Raw genomic sequence first — 17,463 nt, forward strand, 5'->3', positions numbered from 1 at the left:
TATCTTTCTGTAATAAATCGTTTATGGTATACGAAACGTTCTGACATTGCGTAAATCCCAATACCGGTTAGTATATGTGATACACCAGATTAACTAAACCACACTAATCAAGAAGAAACAGGTAAGAAGAGGATTTGTGGATACACTAGATTTATTTATTTATTTATACCACACGAGTTGGTGGTGTTCCCTATTATCACCAATGCAAATCATGTTGCGTTCTCGCACCTGCCATTGATCATTGAATTTTGACAACAGCCGATGCCTTTCTCTGGAATTTAAGTAAGAATAAGTGTCTTAACAATTCCGGCATGGGGTTTCGATGCATATCTCCTTGCTTGTTCATTCTATTTTCCTTGACCCTCCACAACCATTTTGTGTGGGATCAACTGAAGCTGGTACCCTCATATGTATATCCTTTTTTTTTTTATAGCGAGTTACTATGTTTTGGGTGATGAGGTATGTTATTATTGTTTTCTGATTTCTCAGTTCGTTTCTTTCTTCCTTTCCAGGCCTATGGACAGACATTTATTCAAAATGATCACTTCCTGTCAATAGTAGGAGCCTTTGCATCTGTTTCCAACGGTATTGGTCGTGTCATGTGGGGTCTGTTAGCTGACCACACCTCTTTTCAAGTAATTTGTTTTCTATTTTTTTTTTTAAATCTTTTCTCTATTTAATTGAACTTAATGTCCAATTGGCTTTTTAACTGGATTAAGTAATCAAAACCATTATACAGACAAGAGAATTAAACAAAGCAAAAAATAGACATGACGATGATTAAGATAGTGTAGGTTTTCATCTTTTAAATTAAAAAAGCTGCTCTAATCACATACGGAAAAAGAAAAATAATTACAGTTAAAAATAAAAAGAAAGAAATATTTTGGAGGGAAGCAGGAACAGAGAACATTCTTTTGTACGTGATGTCAATTAGTCGAAATAATGGAAAAGGGAATGCTATTGTTCTGTAAGAAATATGCGTAAAAAATAGGACAAAAGTAAACGATATAAGCAATTATTATTATAAAATAGAAGAGAAAGGTGTCTGACAGGAACAAACAAGTCAAAGATTAGAATATTTTAAAGGGTCTTTTTTAATAAGAGGAAGAATAAAACAGGCAATAAAACCTCTGATTGTCTTATCTTTAACTTTCGAAAAAGAATCAATGCCGTAAATTAGATTACGTCCCTTATATCATAAATATCGAATTAGTAAAACAGAGGATCAACTTTGATCTCATTTCATTAAAGATAGATCCTCTCTTATATAAATATGTGTATGCATCTTAACACATTCCAGTGTTTTTAGAAAAATAACTTCAAAAAGTTAATTAGAAATTTACAAAAACCGAATTTCAAATAAAAATGTAATTTCTTTTTTTCTTATTTTTTACATTTTAACCCCAAACAAGGCACGTTGCCACTTTGATGTAGGGGGCTACTATCAGGGACCTAAGTTGCAGGGGTACTATGTAGGGAGTTTAGCAACAAGATATCTGTTCACATTACACTTGAACTTCTGTATGTCAGTACAGTTGGGGAAGCAGGAAACCGGAAGAGAATTCCAAAGTTCTGGGGAAGAAGCTGTTAGAGTAAAAGGCTTTCTTACATCTAGGGATCTCAACTGTGTAGGGGTGAGACTTCGCTGCTTGTCGGGTTTGTTGGGGGTATTTTCGTCGAGGGGTTACAAGGGCTTGTAGTTCGTCAGAGCGTCCACCATTAAAATACTTGTAAAACATGCAGAGGGATCCAATATTTTTTCGGTGGGACAGGAGCTGAAGTTTAGATGACAGTTCAGGACCTATTAGGTTGGCGACTTTCTTTTGGATCCTGTCCAGGAGCAAGAGACTAATAACAGATGCACCAACCAAAATGTGACAGCAGTACTTCATACATGGGCGAATGATGGCTTTGTAGAGGTACAGGATTCTTTCAGACGTAAGTAGCACGACAGAGAGCCCACCTTTTTTGCAGCAGCCTTAGCAATTATCTCGATGTATCTATTCCAACTCATATTTCCTGTGAACGTTAAGCCAAAGAGTTTGTACGAAGTGCTCTCAGGTAAAGTATCTCTAGCCAAAGCTATTGGTGGTTGGTAAGGTTTCATGTAATTATTAAAGAAAACAAGCGTTGTCTTGGCAGCATCGAACGTTAGCATCCATTTTGACCCCATTCCACTTCAGACTGAAAGTTCCTCTAAGGTTTCAGCCATTTCTTTAGATATGTGCTCATTAGTTTCCCCCACGTGCCTGCTATAGAGCATGCATTGTCGGCAAATATACCCATCTCAGAGACAATTTTATCAGGTAAGTCATTTATGAATATCAGAAATAACAGAGGTCCAAGGATCAATCCCTGAGGCACACCCGCATTTATATAAAAATTTTTGGATGTACAAGCATTGAGGACAACCTGGATTCTTCTCTCATTCAAAAAGGATCTAATTATGCTAAGCATTCGTTCATTAATACCATCGGGTTTTATTTTCATCAAAAGCCTTAGATATATCTAGGGTTACTGCCCTCCTCTCCCTTGCCTTATCCAGTGCTTGGTATAAACGTTCAGAGATTACAGTTAAAATATCTGCAGTAGAACGGACTTGCCTAAATCCATATTGGTGGTCTGACAGAAGTTTAGCAGCTGTAAGGTGGTGGACTAGAGCTTGATTAATTATGGACTCAAATATTTTGGCGAAAAGAGGGAGGAGGCTAATTGGGCGATAATCTAATGGGTCGGTTCTTTCGTCAGAGCTTTTGTAAACTGGTACTATAGAAGCAGTTTTCCAGCAGCCAGGAAAGCTAGATTCATTAAGGCATTTGTTAAAGAGTTTAACGAGAACAGGGGCGACCTCAACGGGGTATTCTCTTAATAGCACAGCCGGGATTAGATCAGATCCACATGCTTTTGAGGTATCTATATTAACTAGCAAACTACATTCATTTCACTTAGATGGGAAACATACTGGTGATTATTTTTACATGAAAACTAATACCTAACTGCATTTCGAAACACACCCTAACCCTTATGCAATAATTTTCCAATTAGTCACTAATCCAAAACCATATTTTTTTGTTCCTAGTAGAAATTAATTTCAAATCTACAACCCATACTCATACATAACTCCTTGCAAAACGTAACCACATCTTCCAATCTAAAACCTATTCTGAGGAGTGCAACTTCAAAGCAGATACTAATTATTTGATACTAAATCTATTAATCCTAACTATCCACGTGGGGGCATAGAAATACTTGGCCTTGAAACTAGGTGCGGGGAAAATCCTCTCGGTGCTGATGGACCCGTAGATCTGATCAGGTCATCCATCTAGGAGAAGCAAAACTCTGATTTTAAACCTGTGCCACTGACCTCATACGTCTTGGCACAAAACAGGGGAAGGAGGCCTCCTCAGTCCTGGACGACAACCTCCCTAGAATTGGTAACTTGATCAAATCACCAGTTTGCAAACCTAAACTGCTTAAGGAGTAGATAGGTTCTGCCTATAGCCTGGTTTCCATACTCCTTCTTTGCCTATTAAACAGGAGCAGAGGTGCGGCTGCAGGGATTCATTAGAGACGCCCAGTGCTTTGCTTCATTCCCTTCCACTACACCTGGGCATCTTGGGAGTGCTTGTTTACCATACATGCTAGCATGATTGGACTGGGCCACTCTTGTCAGACAGGGTTGAGGGTACCGATTTGACAGTTGCTGGTTGCTGTTTCCGACTGACAGTACAGGAGTCCTAACTCTTTGGTAGCACTTAGAGCGGCTGCTCTATCATCAGTTGTATAATATCGGGATGTTTGTAGTACCATGACACGCATGAAAAGGGACCCTGCACTCATCTCTAGTGGGCATTCCCGAGGCCACATTCCTGTAGATGAGGAGCAGGCTGATGGTCTACTCATGTTGCATGATAGTGGCTATGCACATTCGTTTTGCCTCGCACCTCAATCTAGATCTGAAACTATGAAATAAAATGAAATGACAGATCAATCCAAAAAATCGTTCAAACCAGACACACACTCAAACAACCTGCCTCCTTCCTTGAGTCTTGCATTTACAAATATCTGAGAACTTAGAACTAACTTAGATGATGTAGAATCATTTCTCCTCGCAAACTCCCCGGATATATTAACACTAAGTGAAACTAACTTACACTCCTCAATCCCATCTAACCACTTTAACATGTCTGGTTATCTTCCATTTTGTCGTAAGAACTTTGACAGGCACATGCACGGAATTGGAGTCTATATTTGTAACACCCTCCTCATGTCTAGGGAATCTAAACTAGAATCAGGTGACCAGCCCTTCATGTGCTTTAAACTAACTTGACAACATAGCGTTAGCTACCTGTGTTTTCTTTATCGCTCTCCATCAACCCAGGACTGAACTATAATCAATCATGTCTCTCACAGCATAGATGTAGCACTCTTCCTCGACACTAGCGCCCAAATACATGTATTTGGTGACTTTAACGCCTGCCACCTAAATAGGCTGGCTTCTCTAACTACACTGACACAGCTTGTAGCATCATCCATAACTTTGCTAAATCCCATTCCGTGACACAGACAGTCATATTTCCGACCCATCTCCCAGATCGTCACTAGCAAGCCTCACTTCTAGATCTATTTCTGACAACTGTTCCTGATGATTGTGTAACAAATGCTCATTGCCCACTCGGGAATGCTGATCACGCTGTGATAATTACTCTAAACTCTCGACCCCAAGTTGAAGAGCCATTGCTCAAAACGACATGCATACCATAGATTATCCAGCATAAGTCCTGTACAAACAGACAAACGTATATAGAAGTTATGAATAATTACAAGAAAGAAGTAGCAACAGTTGAGAGTAAATATATTGAAACCATCAGGAAACGCATTGAAGCACAAAAATTAGGAATTCGTGATTTTTGGAAAATCTACAATAGTGTAGTAAATAATGGGCAATCAACAATACCTCTACTATCCAACAATCATGAGATTGTTTGCACAGCAATTGAGAAAGCTAACATGCTTGCCCGTCAGTTTGCTTCAAACTCTATCTTGAAGCCAGCAAGCCATTCCCTCCCTGATTTTCCTCTGCAGACAGAAACCACGCTAGATGATCTGAAGATCACGTCTCCCCAAGTACATGATATTATAAAAAATGCCTTTATTCTAATTTAAAATTCAAATATTTTATCCGATCATAAAAATGTATGATAAGTACAATTTGTTTAATATTACGTTAAAATGATGCAATGGAGATCCCTCAAATTTAATACCACACCGCTCATGTAAATAAAAAAGTTGTTTTTTTCTAAGCCAAATGTCACAGTAAATCTCTTTGTCATATTTTGAAAAAAAAAAAAAATTTAATGTCGATGAATCTTAATTTATAAATGATTTATAAAGTATTTGATTATAGATGCTTTCCGAAAACAAAGATCACGGAAGCTATTTCACTCATTTCTCTGCCTCCTCCTACTCCTCCTCCAAAATGTGTATGGCAAAATTACGCAAAATTTTGTTCATTTTATTTACGTAATTAAACAATCAATTAGCAATTGTTTGATAATGTTTTTATCAAGAGCCTCAAATAAGGAAGGTACTGAAAATATACCTTAAAATAATCCCAGCCTATAGTCACAATCTATAGTCGACTCACTTTTCCTTGGCTACAGCAAGAAGATGTACGGGAAGGCGTTACTTCTTTCCTTGGATCACTCCACTTATCATTGGTACTCACATTATAATGTTTAGCGTTTAGCAAGGAAGCATCAAATTCACTTTTTTTCTAGCTTTTGGTATGACTCGGCCGAAGTTGGTTGGTTGGTTGGTTGTTTTGTTTTACGGCATATCAACCCTTTTCAGGTTATTTAATGCCGAATCTGGTGATTTCGAAGAACGATTTTTTAATATAGTATATTTGTTTTTTTAAGTCGTATTCTATTTAACCCATAGTTGGGACCCTAACAGGTACTACCACTCCGGGTCAGAGTGGACCTGGGAGCAATGACAATTAAAGGGTGGCTCCACACTCATTAAGGCCTGCAAGCTGGGGCCTCACCATCGGATATAGTTTAAGGTCATATCCAGGACCACTCGGTCGAAGTACAATCCGAATATTTTAATCACCGTGGTAAATGGCCTGTCTTCTGTGAATTATATACAGTTGTTTGCTTTGTTAAATTTTAAGATTTATACATTTTGCAGGGTGTTTAACGCCGAATCTAATCATTTTTGTTATTTATTTAATTTTTTTTAGGGAGGGGGTCAAATGCTTTATATACTAAAACAGTTATTAGTGATGTAAATTAATGTGCATCATGGCACGGTTGAAGTTTCATGTCAGACACAGGAGAAATTCTATTGAATTCATAGATAACATCCTAACAGGTAGCATCATTCCTAGTCAGAGTGAATGAGTAATGGCAACCACCAGGTGAATTTAATCTCCCAAAAGCTGAGGAAAAAAAGTTGAAAATGAGATATAGTATAATTACACACTAATGACAGATTGTATGTAAACAGTGGATAGGACCTTGACAGGTATTGGCACTTACGATTGGAATGGATCTTGGAATGATGACAACTTGAGAGTGACTCTACACTAACCAATTCACCCTAATTGAATGCGTACTATCGGATGTAGCTTTACGCCATATCCATGAGAAACTCTAATTTGCACATAATAAATAGAACAGTTGCTATCATTTCTAGGCAGAATGGACCTGGGAGTACTAATCCCTAATAAATTAATTCCACAAGCTCATGATTTCCCGTGCTAAGGAGCACAACTTAATGCACTTTAATGTGTGAGCTATGACACATTCTAATGGATCCATAGAGGGCAGGTTTTATTATCCAGAGCCAGAAGGAACCTACGAGTAATGATAACTAAGAGGTTATTTCACGGTCCCAAAATTTCCAAATTGCAGCTTTACAATCGAATTTACTGTTATTTTAAAAACGCTCCTTAATCTTAATGTCTTTGCCCATAATTCCTAACGCGCATAAGATAGTTGATATGGCGTAAAATCAAGAAAGCAAACCCAACACTGCTACACATTTTCATTTGTTAATCTCTTTTTTTCTTTCAGATCGCTCAAATGTGTATAACGACGAGCATCACCTGTTTGTTCAGTTTGTTCAATATTAGCGAATTAGGCGGCAGAGCTGTCTTCTTCGTTTTCGTGTGTCTTATATTTCTCTCCTTTTCCGGAATCTTCTCCACCTTCCCATCAGTAGCGATGAAATATTTTGGATCCACTCATTATGCAGCAAACTTTGGATTACTCTGTACAGCTCTAGTAAGTACTCGATTCTCTCTCTCTCTCTCTCTCTCTCTCTCTCTCTCTCTCTCTCTCTCTCTCTCTCTTTCTCCCTTTCCCTTTTGAATACGTGATGAAACTAATTTATACTACTGAGCCGTAAAACAGTAAGTATCAACAAGATGCCAGAAAAACGAAACAAAGGAAAGTTACAGTACGTAATAAGCTACATAACAAACAAAAATAAATAAATATTACGTCAAGGGGGTGAATTCCATATAGAAACGTTGATTTAATTTGAATAAAAAAAATACGCATCAAGTGCGCTTGAAAGCCAAATCACAACGTAATATTAGGAAAATAGGTTGTGATTTGGCCTTCAAGCGCACTTGATGCGAATTTTTTTTATTCAAATTAAATCAACGTTTCTGTATCTTGATGTTATTCTCGCGTTGTCTATGCACTGTTCCAACATTTCAAAATACAACCGCTGAGATACAACGCGCGGCTCTTTACAAACAGACTTCCTTTCTCCAACTTTACAACATGGCAAGAAAGAAGAAAAGAAAAAAAGAAGAAAACAGCATTCTGAGGATGGAGTTTAGCTCCGAAATATAGTTATGTTATAAATTTCAAACAAGTAAAATATTGGTTTATTTTCCTAATATTACGTTGTGGTTTGGCTTTCTAGCACACTTGATGCGTATTTTATTTTATTAAATATTACTTTGAGAGCATACGTATATGTCACAATTGCTGGTCTAGTATTTTAGACCGAGCCAGTGTTCAGGGAAGATGGAGGAGCGTACAAGAGTATAGGTCATTAAGAATTTCGTAGTTAACAAACGCCTTATTAAAAAATCTACGTAGTGATACTTCTTTTGGAAAACGATTTCGTTTATTTTATTCTTTATCAACTGTATTTTATACCTATTAAATTAATAGCATTGAATTTGAATTCAACGAACAAAAGCGCGTAATTGTCTAAATGGATACTCATATAGACTATGGAATTGGCTATGTCGAATTGTCCTATCCATGTGCGGCATTCCCCTTGGGTAAGTCGAGCCGGCATACTTCGAAAGGGGAAATATCTAGGAAATATTCAATTTACAAAAGAACTTTTGGCCTTTTGGTCAATATCAAAGTGTAGTATCTGTTCCAACAGATACTGCAAGCAAAGACCATATGTGGAGGAAACCCCACATATAAGACCTTGGTCAATGTAGGGGACACCCTTCATACCAATTGTCATTATCCAGCTCCCCTACTCCCCGGAGAGTTGGTCCCCATTTCCCCTTCACTCCTCACTTTAAAAATCGGCCTTGTGCCTAATTTGCTCGGTGGGGGAGCAAATAAATACCATCTGTTCTTCAGATGCTGCACTTCCATTTTTTGTTCTCTTTCTGTGGAGGAGAAATCCTTCACGACTGAGACAATTTTTATTTTTGTACCTTTTCTCCACGTTAAAAAACGACCCTGGTGTCTAACTCTGTCCCGTGGGGAGGCATAGTAAATAGGTACAAATGTTCATCAATTGCATGTATATCTCGGTCAAGGCACAACGTTTGACAACGTTTATTTTGCAGGTAGATATCATCATACACCTTCATATAACGCTTGGTTTTCTCAAATGGTTACCTATCTGGTACTGACCAGATTCAATGTCGCTTAACTCATGTGAGCTAATGAAAGCTAGTATATCAATGTGATTAGGCCGTACACACAAGTCGAAGAAAAATCATATCGAATTTATTGTGGTTATTTACGCACAGCGTAACTATGCGTAAAATAGCAACTTGTCTTTAATTTATAGAAAGCAATGTATTATTTACAATAAACTTGTATTTAAGCATTATTTAACCCGAATATAAATTAATGTGGCGTAAAACAGATAAACCAAAACTTTGTTTATATTTTCGCTAATGTTGGTGTTCCATTGTTGAAAATTACGTAATGTTAATTGTAATTACATTTCACTTATATAATCTATCTATCTATATGTCTATAAAAGTGAACGTGTCTGGTGTCTGTGTGTGTGTCTGTGTGTCTGTGTGTGTGTATGTGTACATTTCCCTACGCAATAATTCTGTCAATTTTTAGTCTACAGACTCGAAATTTGATATACAGGGTACTGAGATTTGGGAAAATCTGTTTGATCGGTTTTCAGCCAAAACTTTAGCTGTTAAGGGGTCAAAGTTCAAGGATTTGACTTTTGAGAACTCTACCAAACTACTCTGCCAATTTTGGGTCTAAACGCTTGAAATTTTATATATAGATTCCTTGGACATGGATCTAACTAAATAACTTGATTTAAGCGCAAAACAATAAATGTTAAGGGGTCATAATAAGAGTCAAAGTTTTAAAAAATTGACCCCCTTCGGTCTTTAACAAATTACTCAGACAATTTCTGGTCTAAACATTTGAAATTTTACTTAAAAGGGTATTCAGAGGTAGGGCAAGCTTTTTCATCGGTTTGGGTCGAAAATTTGAGCTACCAATATATAAATGTATGTATATATGTTTGTATGTCTGCCTAAAACATTCGACAGAGGGGACAAGATCAGTATCGTTTTGCAGTTCGAACTTTCAGACGACAAATATCGAAAGATTTGCTAAGAACATTAATTTCTTCACCCTCAATTGGGCACTTTTCTACAGGGAGGGGTCGCTTTTTTCGCCAATATTGTCGAATGTCATCCACTGTTTTCGATTGTCTAGCCATAATTTAAACCTACGGTTTGGCGGTGGTCGTAACAGCAAAGACGTCACGTTTTTCCCCCATTCTTTCTTCCTTCCTGGTACGGATTCGAGCTTGCCTTCCTACAACTACTTTTTTTTTTTTTTTTTTTTTTGCTCAACATCCACCTCTAAACACCCAGGAAACGCCGGGCTGAAATACTAGTCTATATATCTATAAAAGTGAACGTCTCTGTGTATTTGTGTATCTGTGTGTCTGTGTGTGTCTGTGTATATTTCCCTACGCAATAACTCTGTCAATTTTTAGTCTACTGACTCGAAATTTGATATACAGGTTACTGAAATTTGGGAAAATCGATATGATTGGTTTTTGGCCAGAAATTTGGCGATTAACGGGTCAAAGTTTAACGATTTACCTTTGAGAACTCTACCAAACTCCTCCGACAATTTTGGGTCTACGCATTTGGAATTTTAGATATAGGTTCCTTGGACATGGATCTAATTTAATAACTTGATTTGAGCCCAAAACAATAAATTTTAAGGGGTCATAATTGGGATCAAAGTTTAAAAAAATTGACGTCTGCGGTCTCTTCCAAATTACTCAGACAATTTCTGGTCTAAATATTTGAAATTTTACATAAAAGATATTCAGATGTAGGGCAAGCTTTTTCATCAGTTTGGATCGTGAAATATCGCTACCAATAATTCATACTTTCAACATTTCTGTAGTAATAAATTCCAAATAAAAATCAATTAAGATGTTTGGTAATCAAAGATATCTTTTTGAAAGCCATCAAATTACATGTGTGCGGGGGAAACAACACATGAAGCATTTCTTTGTGATGCTACTCTGTATTCATGGAAACTTGTGCACTTTATGCACCGCTCTAAAACTCGTTCTCTACTGATCAAAGTTATGACAACAGAACCATTGCCAGCACCATCAACGGCGGTTCAACATTTAAGAGCACAGCTCAACGAAATTTCCAGCAGCATTAAGAATTGATTATATAATGTTAAATTGAATTAGAAAAAATTTAATGCTGCAATATTTTAAGTTATAAATTTATATTTTTTACTAGAATATCTTTCATTTTCTTTTCCAGTTTTAACAATTAGTTCTTTACTTTTCCATGTTTAAGTTTAACCATATTACTTTTCATGCTCGCATTTTTCTATTGTAATCCACGATTTTTCCAGGCTTCTAGTAAATTCACTTCTTTTATTTAATTTCAGTCTTATTTTTTTTTTTGCCCTCCTAAACATAACATGCACATATGTAATAACAATGTACGGCACTCGTCTGCTTTCAATAAAGTCCCCCAATTATTTTTGCGAGACCGATGAATTTGTAGCAACAGTAGTCGTTACAGCGACGTGGTTGCTATGCAAACCAGTCATAAAAACGTCGCTCACTTCCTTACGAATTTGTACGATTTTGAACACCATTAAATTGATCATAACTTTTGCTTTACTAAACAAAAATTGAAAATTTTTTCACAATATAGCTGAGAAAGTGATCTATAAACTAATAATTGTTTGAAATTTGGTCGAAAAATGAGTGAGCGGTGAAGCTTTAAAGCAGTTCTAAAAAACTGCCACTTTGTTTGAATGAAATATGTATTTGTATGTATGTATACATGTATTTTTATACATACAGCGTGAAACGATAAGTTTCTCGTCCTAAAGAAAATAATACTAAAGCTTTATTTTAAAACTTTTATTGAAAAATCAATTCAGGTAACTTGATGATGTAGTAGAGGTGATACTTACGCAATTGAAAATCATTCAAGCGAGATATCTTTTGATCGCTAATTATTTATTGTTTTAACTTTAAAACCAAAGTGTAAACATGAATGTTGAAAACATGAATGTAGAAATTAAAATCGGTTTTGATGGATTCTTTTGAAATTTATAAAGTTACACTCCTTTTATTTTTAATTACGTAAGCGGCCAATGTGTTGATCGGTTTTAGTTTCAATTTCAATCAGCCTGTTACAAATCAGCTTTTAATGTTAAATATGGGGTCGTTGGCTGTGGAGAAGTTTGAAGAGTAAAACATAAGAAGAGTATAAAGTAGTGACATCGAACTTTTTATTGGCTGCGGCAACGCCTAATTTCTCAAACCTTTTTCTTTGGCATGTTAATTCGAATGAAAAAAGTTTCTTTTTTTACTTTAAATCGTAATAGCATAATTTAAAATAAAATTGTTCAGGTTTATGATACTGGTCGATATCGTTTAAGAAATAATTCGAACATTACAAAAGTTTACACTTGTTATTTTATGTACATTTAATTTTGTACGGTATAATCACGTTAGATCACCGAAGTTAAGCAAGTTGAGGTTTGTACTAAAATGGGTGACGAACTTGGAATTCCAGGTGTTGTTTGTGCTCCCCACTTATCTTGGCATTATTTCTAGTCGTCCTGGATTTCTCCTTGCCACTGAACTCAAGCAGTGTCCATCCAGGAGAGGTGTGGTTGGAGATTGTGCAACCTTTGTTTCAGAATTTCACGCGTAGCTACCCTTACACGAGGTATCCATCGTCTTTCGAGACTGAACGGAGGTTTCCTTCCACTAATTTTGAATGAGTTGTAGAAAAAGATTTAATATTTATTTTCATGTTTATTTGTTTTAATTTTCCGCCTTTTTGTTACATTCTTGAGGTTAGGCGTCACACGAACGACTTCAACTTTTTCTCTTTGTTTTCACTTCGGCTTGTGCTGCCCACCACCGTTAGATCGTCATCAACTGATCCTCTCCATGAGGCATAACACGTGATTTTGTTCCATCTACTTCAATGTGGGGCACACCTTGGAGTATTTCGGATGAGTCGTCGCGGGGAATGTGGCTATACCAGACGTACTTTCTCATGAAGGTCGATAGAGTAAGACCAGCAATTTTCTTCGTCCGATGCGCTGCAGTCAGGATTGTATTATTCTGACGTTTTATCACTGACCATATTTCGCAGCTATACAAGAGTATAGATCCGACATATTTGTTGCATGCTGCTACTCTTGAATCCGATGGGATCTTTGCATTTTGCAAAATAGTTGACTGTTGTCTAAAGACGCTCCATGTGGCAAACATGCAATGTCATATAGCTGCACTAGTGCTAGAAACAATGGACAAGTGAATTTATTCTCTCTTTTGACATCTACAACAGCTTCTCTTTCCATGGGAGGCAGATTTTGATGCACTGGAAATTTAATTAGCTGCATCTGCTACATGTAGCATCGACAGGTTGGTGCAGCTTTTGCGGCACCATTAATTCCATGTTCTGCATTTGATAGTGTTCGAAACAGTTCCATGCTTATAAACGTTGCGTGGGTACTTGCCTTGTTCAACAGATATCATCTCTTTAGCGGTAGATATGTTTCGGTTTTGTCATATTAACTTTGAAGCTGCCCTTTTCAAGCCCCAATTTCTAATGCTGTACTTATTATACTGATAATAATATCATCCACATACAAAAACACCATTTCTGCGTGAGTTTTTTTTTTTTTTTAAGATAATTTCATTCAATGGGTTGCAGCTGATTGATTGCGAGATTTGCTTGATTTTATTTAGTATGGGCGGTTTTAGAGAAGAGTTGTGGATTGTCATAGTTTTATCCCTATTTGCCTACTTCCCCACGGGTGTGGAGTTAGACACCAATTCAGTTTTAAGATGACGAACTAGCTCCTCAAATATAGAAACTCCGGATAAAAATACATGTATACTGGCATCGGCACAACTGATGGATAAGGAGGCCTCACAATACCCCCAATTCTTCGAAGGATGACCTTTTAGCGCCATACTTTGATCTTAATTTATAATCCAACCGAAAATAATACCCTAGAGTGAGGGAGAGTATGTGTCCTAGATTTTGGTTTCTGTCCTAGGAATTTATGATAACATCCTTTAAAATAAAATAGTGAAAGAACTAGTTTTATAAACTCTTTTTTTCTTTGTAATTTAACTAATCGCTCAGTTAGAATCATCTGTGTCACACTAGTAAACTCTAAACGATTTCATTCATTTTCATTTTTTTTTTCGGTTTCTTTTTTGCAGGCGGCTTCAAATATATCAGCATCATTTTTATCACAATCACTTTACAAACATATTGGCTATCACGGACTTTTTTTTATTGCTGCTGGACTTAGCTTTATTGGTAAGACACTTTTACTTATATTTATATTACTATATTATAAAATGAATTTTCTTCTCTTTGCTTCTGCTCTATGCATTCCACAAGTCAAATTACGGCATCATTCTCCACACTAGGAGTGACGGCAACCTATTCAGCCTCGCCCATCTCAGAGCGAAGACGAGGCTGCACAAAGTGCTCATTAGAGAGATGCTCTTCACAGATGATGCAGCTCTCGCTGCTCATTCCGAGGAAAGTCTTCGACAACTCATCTCCCGCTTTGCGAGCGCATGCACAGAGTTCTCCCTCACCATCAGTTTGAAGAAAACCAACATCATGAGCCAAGATATCAACACCACCCCTAAAATCACGATTGGCGACGACACCATGGAGATGGTAGACAAGTTCACATACCTCGGCTCCACCATCATCAGCAACTTCTCTGGACACAACTCAACATAAGGACAGGCAAAGCAGCCAATGTCATAGCCCGTCTAGACAAGAGAGTGTGGAACAACACCTTACTGACACTAACCACAAAGATGAGAGTATACCAAGTCTGCATGCTGGGTACTTTTCTTTATGGTAGTGAGTCCTGGACTTTGTACTCACACCAAGAATGAGAACTGAATGCTTTCCACATGCGCAACCTCAGACCTCTTTTAGGCATCCCCTGGCAGGATCGAGTCACAAATATAGTTGTCTTGTCCCAAGCATGTTTGCCATTTTAACTCAGATAAGCTTGCGTTAGCTCGGTCATGTGTGCAGGATGTAAGTTAGTCGCATCCCAAAGAACATCCTGTATGGCGAGCTAGTCTCTGGAACATGATCAATCATATGGCCAAGTGTGCGCTACAAGGACACCTGCAATAGAGACCTGAAGACTTGTAGCATTCAGCCACAAGATCTCGAGTCAGTCATCCGATCGCACAGTCTGGCGAGCAAAGGTCAAGGACGGCATCAAATTAGCAGAAAATAAGAGAGAAAGATAATGTGCAGAAAAGAGAACTTAAAGGCGAGAGAAGATACAGTCCACCCTTGCCGTCCCCACCATCCCTACCATTGGCTATAACTGCAGCAGCTGCCAACGTAGCTGCAAATACGAAACTGGACTATTTAGCCACAGCAGACGCTATAGTAAACCAAACTAGATTCAAAATGCTATTGCCTCAAGAGACAGAAGGTTACCGTCGGGAAAATTGAATCTCGAGTGAATCAAGTTTTTAGACATTACACACAAACCTTTAATTTCACACACTAAAGCAATATTCCATACAACTGTTGTATTCTCACTAAATCGTCGCACACACATATGTTATGAGACAGTTTATCTAAGTGTTGCAATCTATTTATGTTCCGTGATCGTCTAAGTGTGTGTTCTTAACATTTTTTTAGTGTGTGTTCTTAACATTTTTTTAGTGTGTGTTCTTAACATTTTTTTAGTGTATGTGTGCTAACATATAATACGAATACATAAATGACGACATACCTGTTTCTGCTGCTGCCTTTTGGGAGGGTTCTTCGATCATCTTGAAGGAGTTGATTCTCTTGACAAGAAGACGCGTGCAAGATACTCAAAACGATGGTTCGGTTTTTATATTTCTTTATTCATTCCCAAGCATGACGCCCACCAAAAAAGTGATCGATGATCTTTGCATGGGTGGTTAACTCTAGTCTCCATTCCGAGACACGACTGCTCCCTCTCCAGTGATACCTATCGATTCAATATCGAAACTATTCATATGTTTTTTTATTTTGGAGTTTTTTATATGGGATGAGCTAATTGTGCCTATGTTATATGTGTTATGGGTGGCACTGCCGATGCCTGAGATGATAGGGCGGATTGGCGTGTAATTTTTATGGGTAGAGCATATAAAGTGGGGATTTTGAGATGATATTCGATATATGTTGACCAGAGTTTATTATTATTTATTAGTTTCTTGTACGTTTTGTAAATATATCTTTTTTTGTATTATATCATATTTTTTTTTCATATATGTCTTGCAGAATCTTGTAGAACTTAAAATATTTTATCTTTGTATTCAGACATTTCCATTATTACAACACCATCACCCTTATCTGCAGGTGATATGATGATGTTATGGTCATAAGTTTATTAGCGCATTGATATATCCTTTTTGTAAGACGGTGTCCACAGTTTGGGTGGTAATCGTTGATATGATACTCTGAATGAAGCATTTCATAAAATCGGTGTCTTCGTGTTTGTAATTTCGGCTGACCATGTCAGTTGCTCTTTTGAGCCGCGAATTTTAATCTAAAACTGATAGTGTTCGATAGTGGTCGGTTTGAGATCATCTGGATGAGTTCAGGTTGTCCCTTGGAACGCCATTTGCTGTTGGCAATAAGGTTTGATATTTTATTGTTAAGGATTTTAGTATGTGTAGAATTGAAAGATTTCATTTGTTGTTTGATTTTAGAGATAGTGTTTTTGATAGAGAGTGGTTTGTGTATAAATCATCTGCCAGAGATTTTGCGATGGTGGGATATAATACACAAAGAAATCTCTTATATATATATATATATATTTGTAATATCATCAAATTCTTTATCATTATCATTATTATTGTTGTGTTATTATTAATATTATTATGAATGATGTATTATTATGGTGATATCACTAATATCACTATCATCATTTGAATAATTATTTTAAATATAATCATTGTTTTACTTTTCTTCTTTAATTTCAGGTTTTATTCTAGCATTCTTATTCCGTGAGCCGACACATACCTCCTGAAAGATGTTTATCCATAAGGATTTTTATTGCAACAAAAATAAACAAACACACAAATATTTATGTGATTAATAGTTGTCTTTCACATCTATTTTTATCCGAGTATATACAAAATATATAAATTACTATATATAGGAAGAAATTACTTGAGGTTTCCAATATTTTTATGGTTGGTGACATGCTGAAATTTGAAAAGAAAGTTTGAAAAGTTTTAAAGTAATATAGCGGAATTCTATGGCCGACTTGTTTATGAAGAAACCTAAATGTTTTTCCATTAATTTAATTTCGCATGTCATTTTTTAATCTAAATTTTCCAATTTTTTTTATTTTAGGCTATTGTAGTAGTAATAAATATTCGATTACCAGTAAGTACAACTTATAACACAATATGCAATTATCAAACCTATTTTGACACAAGAAATACACAGACGTGTGAATTTCTCTGATACTTTGATTAATATAAAAGTAAAAAATCTTTTTTTAATGCTTCATGTAAATATAATTATGATGAAAAGCTAAAATCTATCTAATAATGAGGAATTTAACACGTGATTAATCTTATAGCGATAATCATTTCCGACTTTACTAATTTTGAAATTAATTATTTTCAAATGAAATTATGTCG

General features: G+C 36.5%; 1 protein-coding gene across 3 annotated transcripts in view; it reads left to right on the top strand.

Moving 5' to 3' along the window:
- The window catches only part of LOC145279898 (apicoplast pyruvate carrier 1-like), an 86,042-nt gene extending 68,801 nt beyond the window's left edge, over positions 1–17,241 (top strand). For all 3 annotated transcript variants that reach the window (XM_080131430.1, XM_080131429.1, XM_080131428.1), the window contains 4 exons: positions 513–635; positions 7,083–7,292; positions 14,008–14,107; positions 16,795–17,241. In XM_080131430.1, coding sequence (XP_079987556.1) covers positions 513–635; positions 7,083–7,292; positions 14,008–14,107; positions 16,795–16,841 — 480 coding nt within the window. In that variant the 3' untranslated portion in view covers positions 16,842–17,241. The remainder of the gene's footprint in view (positions 1–512; positions 636–7,082; positions 7,293–14,007; positions 14,108–16,794) is intronic.
- Positions 17,242–17,463: the final 222 nt, after the last annotated feature.

Source organism: Euprymna scolopes, chromosome 7 (assembly GCF_053919585.1).
Source record: "Euprymna scolopes isolate OS-2025 chromosome 7, ASM5391958v1, whole genome shotgun sequence".
Classification (NCBI taxonomy): domain Eukaryota; kingdom Metazoa; phylum Mollusca; class Cephalopoda; order Sepiida; family Sepiolidae; genus Euprymna; species Euprymna scolopes.